At 37.9% G+C, this 17,334-nt stretch overlaps 1 protein-coding gene across 21 annotated transcripts in view; it reads right to left on the bottom strand.

Annotated features, from left to right (window-relative positions):
* The window catches only part of LOC120936883 (mucin-4-like), a 162,004-nt gene extending 161,090 nt beyond the window's left edge, over nucleotides 1-914 (bottom strand). For all 21 annotated transcript variants that reach the window (XM_040349644.1, XM_040349628.1, XM_040349631.1 and 18 more), the window contains exon 1: nucleotides 819-914. In XM_040349644.1, coding sequence (XP_040205578.1) covers nucleotides 819-873 — 55 coding nt within the window. In that variant the 5' untranslated portion in view covers nucleotides 874-914. The remainder of the gene's footprint in view (nucleotides 1-818) is intronic.
* Between the last annotated feature and the right edge of the window lie 16,420 nt (nucleotides 915-17,334).

Genomic DNA, 17,334 nt, shown 5'->3' with positions numbered 1-17,334 from the left:
CGACTAATATTTAGCCTAGCCCTTGTTCACTTTGAAACATTTAAGCATATTTCTATCTATAATTACAAAATATATTAATAGCCGCTTTTGAAAAAAAAATAAAAAATCTGGCCAAACTGCTGACAATCATAAAAATTTCCACATTCCTCTGTCTTGCACCACAGCATAAATATGAATGCATGGGCAACCCACTCATCCCTGTTTTAAGTTGGACCAAGGACCACCTTTGAATAGTAGGATTCTGCTTGCACATCCAATCTTCCCCTGATGCTTATGACCAGCTTACACCCAAAAGATAGCAGAGCAGGGAGATGTCAGTTAACATCTGCGTCAGTAGAAACCAACAGCAAATCAGCAAAAAACGATCAACTCGTTGGAAAAGTTTTCAAAATTAGTCAACCTCCTTGTATACTACTTGAGAAGCAAGGTTATAGCAGAACTTCAGCATAAACTTGTATTTAATAGCTTTGAAAAGAACAGGGAAGAGTGAGAACCTCTGTCAGGTTTTTATTGCTGACTGTATTCCAGTTGGGGAGTTTTCTCCTACCTTCTGTTCAGGGAATACTGGTCACCAAGACGAAAATGAGTAGATGAACCTAGAGGGGGACAGAGACTCTCACTCTTCCTTGCTCTATCCAAAACTATTTTGGGCAATATATTTTTAGAGTAATTGAATGGAAAAAAAAATTCAAGATAGTATAATTGCAAGCTGATGACATTTTGTACATTTTTTCTATTATCATTTACCTCAATAATAATTAGTAATTTTGTGTTAAAAAAAACCTCAAACAAAGATAAAATGTGATAAATTATCTTACCACTCAAAGCCAAGATACAGCAGATAGCATAAATCCACAGAATTAGTTTTCCCATTATTTGTTTGTAGTTCTCTTGCTTCCTTATCAGAACATCATGCTAAATTAGTGTCCTTCACTTCACGAGAACAGGTGTCTGTCTGCTACTGTCTCTCCCACACTGATTCTCCTTACTTTGTATGAAGGGAGGAGACACAGGTACTTCTCATTGTCCATCCCATTTTTTACACCCTGCCTGCTAGCCAGCACATTTTCCATGAACTCACCCATTGCTGTGACAAATGATACTAATATGAACACAATTATAGAAAAGTTGCGCTTTAATATATGTATACAAAAATGTGTTTCATCTTGATATGCCTTAAGAACACACTAAATGAAATTTAGTGCCATTATACAATTAATCTCCTTTTTTTATTATTATTATTGTTATTATTATTATTATTCAAAAGCTTAATGAACATATTGATATCCTAGGGTCCCAAAACCCCAACATGGGTTTATCTAAGAACTACTTATTGGATTAAAAATGTAATTACCCTCACATCTCCAAGCTGATATCTGCAGAGGGGTGAGACCACTTCTGAACCAGTCTCTGAAGCCTCGTACACACGTCCGAGGAACTCGACGGGTGAAACACATCGTTTTGCTCGTCGAGTTCCTTGTGAAGCCGCAGAGGATCTCGGCGAGCCAAATTTTCCCATTGCCGTCGAGGAAAAAGAAGACATGCTTTCTTTTTGGCCCGATGAGATCCTCGGCATTTTCCTGGTTGAAAAGTGTACACACGACCGGTTTCCTCGGCAAAGAAAAAACCCAGCAAGCTTCTTGCTGGTTTTTGCCGAGAAACTCGGCCGTGTGTATGAGGCCTGAGATTATACATCTGCTTCTTAGGGAGATAAATAGGAGTTGATAGATCTACAAAATCTAAATGATATATTCAGAAAACTGCATATATTAGGCAAAAGTTAGCACAACTAGTTAATAATGTCTACGCTTACAATTTGATTCATACACTCCACCACCTAGGGCACCAAGTCCATTATCATCCCATAATTGGGGGTAAGGGTGGGTGCAAAGAGCATAAGAGTATCTGGAAGGTCAATCTCAATAACCTATATACATATTTTGGGGGTTATTTACGAAAGGCGAATCCACTTTGCACTACAAGTGAAAACTACAAGTGGAAAGTGTACTTGAAATTGCACTGAAAGTGCACTTGGAAGTGCAGTCGCTGTAAATCTGAGGGGTAGATCTGAAATGAGGGGAAGCTCTGCTGATTTTATCATCCAATCATGTGCAAGCTAAAATGCTGTTTTTTATTTTCCTTGCATGTCCCCCTCGGATCTACAGTGACTGCACTTCCAAGTGCACTTTTAGTGCAATTTCAAGTGCACTCTGCACTTGTAGTGCAAAGTGGATTTGCCTTTCGTAAATAACCCCCTTTATGTTACATCCATGTATAAGGCAGACCATACAAGCCCTCATATTATATATACAGACATAAGTTCGAAGATGTAACATTAATATTTCTCTCAGTATTTATTAATAGCAAAACCAAGGATAAAGATCTATAGTACTGCATAACTCTATCAGGAAGTGAGCCATTATTATTAATTTATAGGTGTAAACCTTGTATGATGGATATTAACTAGTTGTGTAAACTCTTGCCGTACTTGTGCAGTTTTCTGATAATATTGTTATTTTGTAGATCTATAACATTCTATTTATACCCTGATAAAGAAAATATATAATCCAGGAAAAGCACTGAGATATTGACATAGGAGATGTATAAACAATAAAACTTTCAACCCAATATGCAATTCTTAAATTGTGTATATGTGAATAAATGTATATTTGTTGGTACCGTAAAGTTACACTTTTCCATAATTGTTTCTAATAAATTGGGAATGTTTCTTACCATTATTGTAAAGCTGTCCAATAACATGGTTTAAATTATATTAATGTGATTCATTTTCAGTTTCTTTTCTCCACTTCAAACACTGATTTCCAGAAAATGAAAGACATTTTCTCTTTTCCTGGCAGCTACAATGCCTCGCCACTATTTTCATGCAACAATTCTGAAAAAAAGATCATTTCACTATTTTCAATGAAATAGAGACATCTCTTCATCCCTTAGTAGTGGTTGGGATAATAGCTCTTATGCCGCGTACACACCATCACTTTATGTGATGAAAAAAAATGACGTTTTTAAAAACGTCACTTTAATTGACTGTGTGTGGGGGAAAACGTCGTTTTATGTCTTGTAAAAAACGACCAAAAAAAATTGAAGCATGCTTCAATTTTATGTGTCGTTTTTCAAAAGTGCACTTTTTACTTCACAGAAATTGACCGTGTGTAGCAAAAAACGTCGTTTTGTAAGACGTTTTTTCATCCACGCATGCCCAGAAGCTACTTATGAAGCGAGCTTCAATGGTAAAACGTGGTGGAACGTAACCTTGCTTTGCTAGAACATTGTGAGAAAAACGATGGTGTGTAGGCAACTTCGTCTTTGAAAATTGAAGTTTCAAAAACGTCATTTTTTACTTCACAGAAAGTGTCGTTTTTTTTCATCACATAAAGTGATGGTGTGTATGCGGCATTAGGCTGGATTCACACCTAGGCATTTTTAGTGCTTTTTGCATTTTGCAGATTTGCACTACAAAACGTGTTCCATAGGAAACCATGGTAAATGGACTGTAGTGCAAATCTGCAAAATGCAAAAAGCACTAAAATCGCCAGGGCTTTTTTTCAGGGGGAACTTGGGGGAACTCAGTTCCACCACCTCTGGCTCAGACCCTTTGGTGCCTGCTCACCACAATCACTTGTAAACACAGATGTCTGGTTTCTGTGTTTACAAGTGACAGCTTTGTAACCCCCTGAACTCTGCACTCTGTATGTAATGCAATTCTGGTATTTAATGCCCCTTTAAGACTCTTCTACTGTTTGTGAAATCTGAACGGGTCGTGGTTGAGTTCCTGCACCTATTTTCTGAGAAAAAAAGCTCTGAAAATCGCATATGTGTGAATCCAGCCTTAGACCCTTATATCATCCTGCATGTTATTATTATTATCCTTTATTTAGAAAGTGCTGTGCATGAAATAATGAAGTTAAGATGGGTACACATGGATCGAAATTTGGTTGGTTCAGCAGGGACTGGCTGAATTTCGATCAGTGCGTGGCCCTACCTTTTCATTCTGTTCGAATGACCATGCTGGAAAACTTTCATTGATTGACAGTTGCAGCCGATAATGTATTCTGGTAGCAGATATAACCAGCTTTACAGACTTCAGACAAAACAGGTACAGACAACAATAGGACCCTACCAGTAAAAGGTAGAGGTGAGCAAATGAAAGATACAATAATCATTCATTGTGATTGGCTTCCAGTAAATTCTGATTCTGTTGTTTAAGACTTCATTCCTGGTAATGGATTTAACCACTTCAGCCCCGGAAGATTTTACCCCCTTCCTGACCAGAGCACTTTTTACTATTTGGCACTGTGTCACTGACAATTGTGCAGTCATGCAATGAAATTTGCATCCTTTTTTTCCCACAAAAAGAGCTTTCTTTTGGTGATATTTTCTCAAACAAAGGGCGAAAAAAAAAATAATAATAATTTTTACTTTTTGCTTTAATAAAAATCCCCCAATTTTTTTTAAACAACTAATTTCTTCATCAGTTTAGGCCAATATATATTCTTCTACATATTTTTGGTAAAAAAAAAAATCACAATAATCGTATATTGATTGTTTTGCGCCTACAAACTATGGAAAAGATTTATGGCATTTTTATGGCATTTCTATTATTTATTTATTTTTTACTAGTAATGGTGGGGATCTGCGATTTTTATCGGTACTGCGACATTGCGACAGACAGATCGGACACTTTTGACACATTTTCGGGACCATTGACATTTATACAGCGATCAGTGCTATAAATATGCACTGATTACTGTGTAAATGTCACTGGTAGGGAAAGGGTTAACACTAGGGGGTGATCAAGGGGTAAATGTGTGTTCCCTAGATGTGTTCTAACTGTATGGGGATAGGACTTAGTAGGAACAAACAATATGTCTCCTCTCCTCTCCTCCTGACAGAACAGGGATTTGTGTGTTTACACACACAGATCCCTGCACTGGCTCTCGTGCACATGATCGTGCGTGGCCGGCGGCCACGCGCATCGGGACCCCTCGCCGTGCAGCGAGCGCATGCAGACCCCCTCTTTAAGGGAAGGATGTATCCATTTGGGGTTTTGCCCAGGAGAGCCATTGTGCCGCAGTACATGAGCCGATCGGGAATCGGTTAAAGCGATTGTAAATTCAGAAGTTTTTTTTATCTTAATGCATTATATGCATTAAGATAAAAAACTTCTGTGTGCAACAGCCTCTCCCAGCCCCCCTGATATTTACCTGAGCCCCATCTCTATCCATCTCTATCCAGCAATGTGAATCGAGCATCCGGGACTCTCCCTCCTGATTGGCTGAGACACAGCAGTGGTGCCATTGGCTCCCACTGCTGTCAATCAAACTCAGGATAAGGAGAGAGAGGGGTTGGGGCCGAACCACAGCTCCAAATCTGAATGGATATACGGAGCTGCAGCTCGGCTCAGGTGCCCCCATAGCAAGCCACTTGCTGTGGGGACACTTGACAGGAGGAAGGGTCCAGGAGATCCAGCCAGGGACCCGAGAAGAGGAGGATCTGGGCTGCTGTGTGCATAACCCCTGCACAGAGCAGGTAAGAATAACATGTTTGTAATTTTAATAGAAAAAAAAATAGACTTTACAGGCATTTTAATTTGAGGATCCTTACGCATGTAAATGCTGTGAAAAAAAGACCACACCTGTGTTCACTATACAAAAGGGGTATGTGTATGTGGGGTATGGGTTTCTGCTTTTAATGTGATAATGGAATACTTATTATTACTATTGTTGTTGTTCTGATTAGTTTTCATTAGTTTTCATATGTTTTCACATTGGAGACATGCAAAATTAGAATAAAGACTTAAAGGGTCACTAAAGGATTTTTTTTTTTAGCTAAATAGCTTCCTTTACCTTACTGCAGTCCTGGTTTCATGTCCTCATTGTTCGTTTTTTCTCTGATGTTGCTGTAATTCTTCTCTGTTCTGGACACTTCCTGGTTGTCTGTTTCCTGATGACCACAGTACTGGGAGATTCTAGTTTCATTTTCCAAACCATCACTGCTCTATGGCTCTGTATAGCACAGAGGCAGGATAACATGCAAAAATGAAACTAGATGCAAAAACAAAACTTTTTTTGTACATTATATGATTTATTTTTATCTATTTTTAATCAATCAATTTTTAATCAATTTTAAAAGGAATCAGTTAACTATTATGTCTCTATACCCTGTAAACAGTCATTTCAGCAAAAAAATTTTTTTCCTTTACAACTCCTTTAAAGGGGTTGTAAAGGATTTTTTTTCTTCCCTAAATAGCTTTCTTTACCTTAGTGTAGTCCTCCTTCACTTACCTCATCCTTCAATTTTGCTTTTAAATGTCCTTATTTCTTCTGAGAAATCCTCCCTTCCTGTTCCTCTGTTTGTAAGGCCCCGTACACACGTCCGAGAAACTCGACGGGCAAAAGACATCGTTTTGCTCGTCGAGTTCCTTGTGAAGCCGCCGAGGATCTCGGCGAGCCAACTTTTCCCATTGCCTAACGAGGAAATAGAGAACATGTTCTCTTTTTGGCCCGACGAGATCCTCGTCGGTTTCCTCGGCGACAAGTGTACACATGACCGGTTTTCTCGGCAGAATACGTCTCCCATCGAGTTTCTGTCTGAATTCTGCCGAGAAACTCGGTCGTGTGTACGGGGCCTAACTCCACACAGGCTTTCTCCATGGTGTAGAGTGTCACGGAGGGGGCAAGCGGGAGTGTCAGGACGCCCACTAACACACAGCTCCTTTCTCTATCTGCAAAGTAGAGAGTGTCCTGACTTGCCTGCTCGCCCCCTCCCCCCTTAAGAGGCTTTCTCCACACCCTGAAGAAAGCCTCGCATTACGGTGTGGAGTTACAGACAGAAGAACAGGAAGTGAGCATTTCTCAGAAGAAATAAGGACATTTAAAAGCAAAATTGAAGGATGAGGTAAGTGAAGGAGGACTGCACTAAGGTAAAGGAAGCTATTTAGGGAAAAAAAATCCTTTACAACCCCTTTAAGTACAAAACATAAAACAAGTTTTATACGATTCTCTTCTCCAAACATGCATTCTTCTATGCTAAAAGGGAAGTGCCTAAATAGAACAGGAACCTTGTCACTGTGCAAGCAAAGCTTTTTGATTCCCCTACTATCTGATGAAACACTGCTACTTCAGAGATAAAAGATCACCATACAAAGGGTTATTTTTCATAAAAATCAACCAGGATTCTATACTTTCACATTATTAGTATGATGTACGAAATATATTGAAATATAAAGACATAAATGTTATGATCATTTTATATGACTTAGACCCCATTCACACCTGAGCGTTTTGTACCTTGAAGCCTGAAGCTCCAAAACGCTGGAGGGGAAAAACATGAATTATTCTCTATGGAGATGGTTCACATCTCCACTCTAAAACACTTGAAGCTCAAAAAAGTTCTGAAGCTCAAAAAAGTTCTGAAGCTTTGGTTGTCGCTGGAATCGGGCAGATTTGGGTGTTTTTGGCATGTTTGTATTCCCATAGGAATTTATGGAAATACGCCATGCGTGCGTTTTTGTGCGTATTCATGCATTTTGTCACGCATTTGTGCACAATTTTCTGCTTAAATTAATTGTTTTTTAAATAAAATAGTAATAATATATGAATAAATAAATGTTAAATAAATACACAACTAACTAAAAATCATAATAAATAAGTAAAATAAATTAATAATATGTAATAATACATTAATAAATAATAATTAACCTTAAAAAATATTAAATATTAATGTTTAATAATAATGACAGGAATAATAATAATAAACTAACAACACCCAAACTTGAACAAAAAATACTTTATTAATAATAATAGTAATAATTAGTATTATTTTTATTTTTGTGTTAGGGTGTTTAGTTTATTTGTTATGGGGTAAGGGATAAAGTTAAAGGGTTTTTTATTTATTTATTGTTACTTAGTATTAATTTTATTGAATTTATACATTTTTTATTTATGACTTTTATTTAATTGTGTATTTATTTTAAATGTATTTATTCATTTATTATTATTATTATTATGATTATTATAATAATAATAATAATAATAATAATAATAATAATAATAATACTAATAATAATAATAATAATAATAAATACAAAATAATAATAAACAACCCATCTCCTAATCCTATCCCTAATCTGAACTGAACTCGAACCCCTTACCCTAATTAAAAAACATTATAATAAATTAATAATAAGAAAATAAGAAATACAAGCTAATGGAAAAGCTAAAAGAACTGAAATACCTAGCAATAAATAATGCAACAGATAATAGTCTTCACTAGTGGCCAATAAAAAAACGTCAAAGACCAAAAATGCTACATACAAACATGCAAAGTCGCCAGAAAAGCACTCAAATGCCTTGTACACTTGATCTGAATTTCCAATGAAGAAAGTCAGATGGAATTTTTTCATTGGATATTCGGACCGTTTGAGGGCCCCATCTGACTTTTTTCTGTCGGAGTTCAGAAATAGAACATGTTTTATTTTTTTTCCGATTAAATTCCAATCGTCTGTGTGGAACTCCGATGGAGAAAAAAACATGCATTTTCAGAATCAAGTCGACGCATGCTCAGAATTATTGAACTTCATTTTTCTTGGCTCGTCACGGAATTTGTTCTGACAGTGTGTAAGCAAGACAGCTTGAACGGAATTCCGACGGAAAATTCCATCAGATTTTTTCCCATTGGAAATTCCGATCATGTGTACAGGGCAAAAGACTCAGGTGTGAATGCAGCCTTAGGGCTCATGCACACTGCAGCTCAAAGAAACTCAAAAAAGCGTCTCCTACAGGCTTTTGAGCTTTTTTCAGCTATTATTTTTTCTGCCTGTAAACTGCACACTATGGCTTTTTTGGGAGATTACAGGCAGAAAAAAATCCCCACCAAACTCTCACTTTTGAGAGGAGCTTTTGAGCAGAAAAGATGCCTAAGTGCCCAAAAACGCACAAAAGAGCATGAAAAAGCTCAAAGAAACTTGAAGACACACGCAAAAAAAAATAAAAAAATAGGAAAAGTGAGCTGAGGGTTTGTGAAAAAAAAAACATTTATGTTTAAAGAAGCTCAAAGGAGCTCAAAGAAGCTCAATAGAAATGTGCAAAAGAGCCAAAAAAAGTAGAAGCTTTTTCAAGCTGATATAAAAGCTCATATGCCTATTAAAGCAGCTTTTTTTGTTGAGCTGCAGTGTGCATGAGCCCTTGATGATCTAAAAAGAGATACATGTATCTGAACAGTGTCTCCTTTAGATACATTTATTATACTTACTATTGTTTCCCGCTTTACCAAAGCATCAAGTAAAGACAAGACCATGTATCTGTTATTTTTTGACAATTCTGTCAAGGTTGTATAGATTTATTTTTGTAGAGAGATTGATTCCTAGAAAAATAAGGATATTTTTTTACACCAGCCATGTTGGGCACACCTAAAGGGTTAAACTTATTTAAAAAAGACATTTCAGATGAACCTTTTAACTACTTTTTATATTAGCAAAAAAAGAGAAAGAGAAACTATTTCTAAAAGAAAGAAATGGAGTTTTCTAATCGTTACTTCTACTAGTTGACTGGCTATCATGCTTATCCTGTGGCTTCAACAGTTGGAGTCACTGACCTGGAACAAGGGTGAAGATCATGAATTTTACTCAGCCTTTTCTATTTTGCATACTCTTTCTGAAAACAAGAGATTTAGAGACATTTTAGCAACAAGATATTATAATAACAAACAATTCAAGTCTGTCAATTATTAGCTACTGTTTACTTAATACATATGTAGAAATAAGATGCAGAACACACATTGCATAAAGATGAAATCATCATTGTGTTATGGAAGTTAACATGGATTCCTTGGGTGTGCCAAGTGTGCCTGTGCACACTCTAATCACCGTGTGCCGCACCAAGATCCCCTGCTGCCCAGGCCCTCCTCCCAACTACCCCGTAGCACTGCTGCCTTGCCTTTTTTCCTCTCCCGCTAGCTGCTGCAAGGATGGAGAGTGGAGGAATGGGCTGGTAAATATGTCATTCACCAGCCCCTTCATTTTCTGAATGAGTACAGTGAGGGATTGGTATTGTTCGCTACTGTGTCCATTCATAACTGAAGCATACTAAACTGCGTTTGTGAAGGAACAGGACTGTTAGGCCCCTGATATTTCACCAAAAAATTATATTATAACAATTTATTTTTAAATTATAGTCAAAATAAAAAACTACTGACACCGTCCACTGCCCTATGTAGTCTATGCTGAAATTTCAGTAAAAGCTGTATAACCATGCAAAGCCTGGTCTGAATTTACCCAAGGGTCTGAACTTTATATTGGGAGCTGTGAAACATCACTACAACAAAAGGTTAACTTGAAATCAAGTTGCTAGGAGTAACTAAGGGTTAAACTGCAACCAGTCATTGGCATGGAGTTAAGTTGAGCATGTATAAGGTCCATGCTATGTGCTTGGTGGGACCCCATTCTGTTACTGGGAGTGAGGTAACAGAGGTACGCTGACTGGTTGAGTGGTGAAGCTAATACCGTCGACTGCTCTACTGACATTGTCCATGTTTTAATACATGTTAAAATGTTTGTTTAGATTAATTTATAATAGTGTGTGTATGTATGTAAACTTTGGGGTGCACACCTAATGCAATAGACTGCGCACACCAATAATAGAGCAAAAACTAGCAGGACCATCAATGTACATAGATTTATTGTGTGCATCACATCGTCCATGTTCCCCATTAACTCACTGGGCCAAGTGTGGGTCACATAGGAAGCCTACCCAAAGGTGGGTTCTTCTGGGCTACGCCAGGCGAATGTCCTTTCCCAAACTAACTCTAACAGCGGTCAAGTTCTTATAGGTGAAGTCCATAAGTGGTATGACTCGATTGGAAAAGTCCATGGCTTGGGTGTATTCCAAGAGTGTGCTGTGTAGATGAACTACAAGTCTCAAAAGTCCTGCAAGGTTCCCATCTCTGCTCTCTTGGGACCCAAACCTCTGCCTTTTATGTATCATAGGACAGGAGGCCAGACCCCAAAAGATCCTGCAAACGTGAGCAGGGTATGCAAAAACAGTCTGAACCCTTTCCCCCTAGCCTTGGCAGCCACAAAACCTAGCAAAAATTAAGACAGTAGGTAACCTGCCTACATGCATGCTTGCATCCAAGAAAGCTGGTTTTCAGAGACGGAGAACAGGGGCCAATGGGATTATTGACTTCCTTGTAGTGTGTTAACTAGTAATGAGCTGAACGTACCTGGATTCAGTTTGACAAACATGACTATTTTTCGGGTGCTAAATCCTAACCTCACTAAAGATGGAAATTAAAAATGTCTATGCTAATATGGCAGGCATTTTCAAAAAATAGAATGTGGGGTTGGGCTGGGCACTGCCCTGGGGGAATGTATCAAAGCAAAAAAAACATAAAAATTCCATTTGGTGTGGAGTATAACCGCTATTATATGTGATGTTTTGATCCTGCCGTACAGGTAAATGCTTTGCCATCTGTTCAAATGCCCAGGTGCAGTCCACACTTATCTGCAGTGTTAACTTGTGTGTGTTAATGCACACATTTCATGTGCTAATATGCGATGCATTACAGTGGCCTATTGAGATGAATGGGCTACCAACACATCCTAACGATAAGAAAATCAGATGTGACGCTGTTTTGTAATAAAATAAACCATAATATACTACCATACATTGCAGAATGCTGTAAAGAAGGTTCGTTAACTTGGTACATTGAGGCGGGAATTTAAAATGATTGGTACTACAACACCCATTGTGGTCCTATGATATATATAGTTCTACCAAAGTAACTTAACCAAGTCTAAGTCTTGGTAGGCTTCTGGAAAACAATTGATATTAATTGCACAGCCCACCTTTTGAAACACTCATCACATTATACAGACTAGTCCTTGAGGCGCGAAGGAAAAACGTATTTCCCAGTACTTGTTCGCTGAAAGACTACTATTTCATCTGTAGCGTTTTTTCTGTAAAGCTCATTGCCAGTCCTTGGTGGAAAAGACAAAACAGCTCAGGATCACCTATACAAAATATGGTCCAACTCCTTACAGAATCTACACACTACGCGAAATCTTCTAAAAACGCAACAATGAGAAGGTGTTAAAAAAGAGACACATTTAGAAGACAATTTCTTTTTACAAGGAATACCATGCACACACACATAAATTCATTGAAGGTTTCCCTGTTGTCCTGACTTTTATAACAGCAATAGGGTATTCAGGGAAACTTTCAATATGATAAATGTATTTTTTTAATACTATATTAAAGCTAGGCTCTATAGACCTCTGATTTCAACCTGACCATGTTAAAGTTAAAGAGGAAACATTGTCTCTAAATAGAGTTTTTCAACCCCCAGTAGTTCAGAGATTACTGGAGAATTTCTCCAGAAAGCTGATTTTCCATGCATGATGCAGCTGTTGTTGGGAAAGCCAGTTAAACACATAAGAAGATGACTTAACAGAATTTCTGAATTTCGTACATGGAAAACCTGGCAGTCTGTTTAATGAGGGCTACACATAGATGTGCATGCACCTCCTTACTTAAATATAGACATGTGCATTCGTTTTTGTACGAATGCATTTTCGTCCGAATTTCAGGGATTTTCGCTTTCATTTTAACAAACGATAAAGAATGGACAGAATCCGAAATCCAAAAGATCCAAAAGATTTTAGTTTCGTTGCAACAACAGTTTGATACAGATTCGACATGACGGTAAAAATAGCGATCTGTGTCTATTGAACCTGCGGTCGAATGTGCCTACCCTAACTCTATTAGTCCAAGATTATTTGTCATAGAGAGAAAAGATTTGACATTATAGAGACATGAAGATCCCACGAAGCAGCTAAAAACATACGATCGCAGCGAACGGACATTTATGGTCAAATGCTCCGCCCATAGGCTATAGAAGAATTCCAATGTTGGTTGACAAGTAATAATAATTAATAAATATAATTATTACTAGTCATATACAACATTAGAATTCTACTATAGCTTGTGGGCAGAGCATTCGACTAGAAATGTACGATTGCGGTGTCGTACAGTTTAGTTGCTTCTTAGAACATTCGACAGACACCATAAGCCTTCAAATGACAGATTCAACATTAATTAATTCAGATTTTCGGACAAATGCATTTTATAATGAAACAAAATAAATAAAAACGAGTTTTGGGAGTAACAAAATAAATTTATTTTTCAAACGAAAACAAAATATTTCAGTGTCCACATGTCTACTTAAATATGTTTTTGATAGGTAAAGATGAGATTCTTTTAATTAATGCTAGCAGATATTTTCCACTGTTTAGATATACAAACTTACTTATTCTCTGTTCTATAATTTTCTCCAATTAAGTTTCTGCATTTTCTTTGCATTTTCTAATTGCTTTCCTTAAGAATTTTTTTGAGCTGCACATAATAATTTGGGGTTTCCCATGTGTAAAGCTTTTTTTTCTGCTTGATTAAATTAAACTGGGAAAGTTGTTGAACCTGTCAGGGGATCGATACCCTTCCCAGACAATAGAACCAATACTGAACACAGTTTGGCAGATTTCCAGTCAGGCAAGTTAGGCAAGTGCCTTTGGGTGGTATTTTTTCAGATCCTCCTGCTCTATAGACACCTACCCTTTTCTGTCTCCTCCTGCATTTTTACTGCTACAAAATTTTTCACCAGAATCCATTTGGAAAAGGCTTAAAGCATCAGACTGTCTTTGCCTGCAGGTTCCTGGATCTGCTTGTTCATTTTATAATATGTACAATACAATACAAGATTCAGGTTGGCATACTTATAATGTGATAGCATCAAGTTGTCTACTTGTCATAAAACAGGTTGGGCAAGGTTTGTGATGTTTTCAGTCTCTTTTATGTCGTATGCTGGTTTCACATTGATGTCACTGATAACAGCAACATACAGGTGAGTGGGCAACCATCCATTCCGCATTGTTTCACAGTAATTTAATTCTAAACTTAAAAGTGCCAATACACCGACCAAACTATTCACTATATGGGCAAAGGGATATTTGATGGTAAGTCCAGTAAGTTGACTTATTTTTCCATATTGCATGTGGCACAACAGATGGACTTTAATAGTACAGTTGGTAATATTATCAGTGCACCAAATCACCCATACACACACACTCAAACAATTGCAAAAACTCAGACAATGTGGCAATTCTGGCATGCCTCAGATAGGCTGCTTTGTCTTTACCTGTATAATAGTTGTGTGAGTCTTGCTATACTACAAACACAAACACACAAAAAATTCTTATTAAAAACATATGTGGACCATTGTACATTAGATCAAATAAATGGAAATTGGTAAAGAAAATGACTATTTGCTCATTAAGAATGAGATTTGGGCCAAACTGCCCAATTTAGCCCAAAATGTCTCGATCTTCCTCCTGAATCTGGGGCATCTGAAATGTAAACAAACAGTTGGTGATCCTGGGCAATGTCATTGATTAAATATAATAACTACTGGTCAAAAATGTCACCTAGAATCTCCAGCCCTGTGTTGACATTAGGACAGTGCTAGTGATCTGTCATTTAGCAACAGGAATGTGGTGGGTTGACATTGTTGGGTCCTCATGATTGACAAGGATTTACATCGCTAGACACCATGATTGACAATGAATTTATATTGTTGGACAGGTGTTTTATGCTGGATTTACATCATGGGAGGCTTTGGGGGTTTTATTGTATGTTTTGCAATTGCTGTTTAAGGCTTTTTCTAAAGTATTGGTGGGTTTATTTACACTTTACTATTTTTGGGAATGAGTAATAAGGGGTACTTGGAAAGGTAAGGATCTCGCGCCAACTAAATGTAAAAAATTATAATAGTGAATAATAATAAATCATAAATATTATCGATAATAAGCTGCTCCCCCAAAAAATCAGTGAACTGAATTAAATGTTGGATATATAAATGAAGGGGGCGCTACAAATATAGTGAGTAGTAATAGTATATATACTAAATCCTAGTACATCAGACAAGTATATAGCAAAACCAACAATTAGTATTGTGAAAAATCCCTGGAAGCACCACCAAAGATGGTGGATTTATTAAAAATATAAGTGCAAAAGTCCATAGATAAATAAATAAAGTGCTTGTGCTCAGACGATGCCTTAAAATTCACTGTGAAAAATCTCTACCTCCACCAGCTGTAAAATCACCCAAAACTGTGCTCAAAGAGTGGCACCTTACCAGATGATGTTGACCTATTTAATTTAAAAGAGGTCAATAGTAGCTTTGTGTCACAATATAAGGACTTCATACGTGGCTCATAATCCTTTAGTTCAGCCTGACTCCAATATCATGCAGCGGAACAAAGAAAAGAAAAAACCGCCATAGTGTAATTTCGTTTTCAATAAAAGATTACCGTATTTTCCGGCGTATAAGACGACTTTCTGGATGCAAAAAAATGCATCCAAAGTCGGGGGTCGTCTTATACGCCGGGTACGGTCTCCGTGCTGCTGCGAGCATCAATGATTTAAAAGACGCTCCTTCTCCTCAGTGTGTTCTGTGATAGGCGGAACACAAATCTTCCCAGCAGCGCCTCTGTTCTCCTATCACAGATGCCTTCTCATCCTCGGACGAGATGAGAAGACGTCCGTGATAGGCGGAACACAGAACAGAGGCGCTGCTGGGAAGATTTGTGTTCCGCCTAACACAGGACAGTCTGAGGAGAAGGCGCGTCTTTTAAATCATTGACGCTCGCAGCATGGAGACTGTCATCGCACCGCACCGCCTGCTATTCAGAAAAAAAGTGAGTAAATGCACCGTTTGCAGTGATGGCACAGAGAGGGGGCAAGTGATGGCACAGAGAGGGGGCAAGTGATGGCACAGTGAGGGGCAAGTGATGTAATGGCACAGTGAGGAATGTAATGTAATGGCACAGTGAGATTTGAAAAAGCCTGTTTCTGTCAGCGGTTCTGGCTACCCCTCAGCTTCCAGAAAGACTAGTAAGAAGGGGGTAGTCTTATACAGTGAGTATATCCCAAAACCAACATTTTTCCTGGAAAATTAGGGGGTCGTCTTATACGCCCAGTCGTCTTATACGCCGGAAAATACGGTAGTATAAAACACAGTGCCAAGTAGCTCCTTACTCTTGCTGGTGCCTGTGACCCGGCACTGAAGCTGTTTGGCGTGTAGATAATGGAGAGATGGCTCCACGCTGGGGAAGCTGGCGTGTGTTCCACCTCCTTGTTGCAGAGAACCAGCGGGACCAGAAGTGCGTAGCTGTGCATGACCAGGTACCGCCTCGACGTACGTTTCCTTACCACGTCATCAGGATGCGTACCTGGTCACGCACTGGACCTGTAATATAGGTCCATCAATCAGCTGAGTGGGAGGGATTAGACCTATAACAGCCTCTGTCCCGGTTCCAGCAACCAAACTTAACTCCTCTATATATTTAAAAGGTGACATGTGCCAGTTTACATAGGGAACTTCTGGCAAAGCCAAATGCACAACAAATTTAACTTATAAAAAATGCATGTATGCCTATATATTCACCTCTGCTTCAGCAATAAAATCAACATTAATACCATTAAATAATATTTTTTTAAATAATCTGGAAAAAAGGATCAATTATATATATAGACTAAGAGATGAGTATAACATCACATATATTAATTAATATTCTTAAAATTAGATCGGGAAACTAGCATCAAACATATACATAGACTTATGGGATGAAAATAGTAATAAGTATGTATGAATAAAAATACCAAACTCCCAGATCAACCAAAATTGGGTTATTCATTTGTCAGGAAGCAATTTAAATCCAGCTCAATGTTAAGGCCCAGCAGCTGCATCGTTCTTAGGCGGTGCAACCACTGGGTCTCATTCTGAGAGCAGGGCCGGACTGGGAATAAAAACCAGCCCTGGAAAAAAATTCATACCAGCCCCATAGCATTTTTATACCAGCCCAACAGCAAACGTCATTATTTTCTTGTTCATGAAACCATACATTTTAAAGCACATTTGAAGAATGTATTTATATATATATATATATATATATATATATATATATATATATATATATATATATATATATATAAAAGACAGATATGAAAGTAGTAGGTATATGTAGGTATAGTGGAAAACTGGGAAGCCTATACTACATGCTGTGTACCCCTGGCAGGGAGTTGGATCTGGTGAGTGGGGACCCTTGTGGGGGAGCACCGGGACCACCGCGAATGCTGTATCAGCTGTATAGGAACACCTTTCCTCACTGCAAGAACCTGCATCCATAAGCCCTGACTGGAATCAATAGAACCTCTCCCACTAGAGACTATTGTGTTTTATGTTTTTATGTGATCTCCTTCATGC

The sequence above is a fragment of the Rana temporaria genome, chromosome 4 (assembly GCF_905171775.1).
Source record: "Rana temporaria chromosome 4, aRanTem1.1, whole genome shotgun sequence".
NCBI lineage: Eukaryota > Metazoa > Chordata > Amphibia > Anura > Ranidae > Rana > Rana temporaria.
The sequence above is the reverse complement of the archived record's forward strand: the minus strand, read 5'-3'. Positions and strand labels throughout refer to the sequence as shown.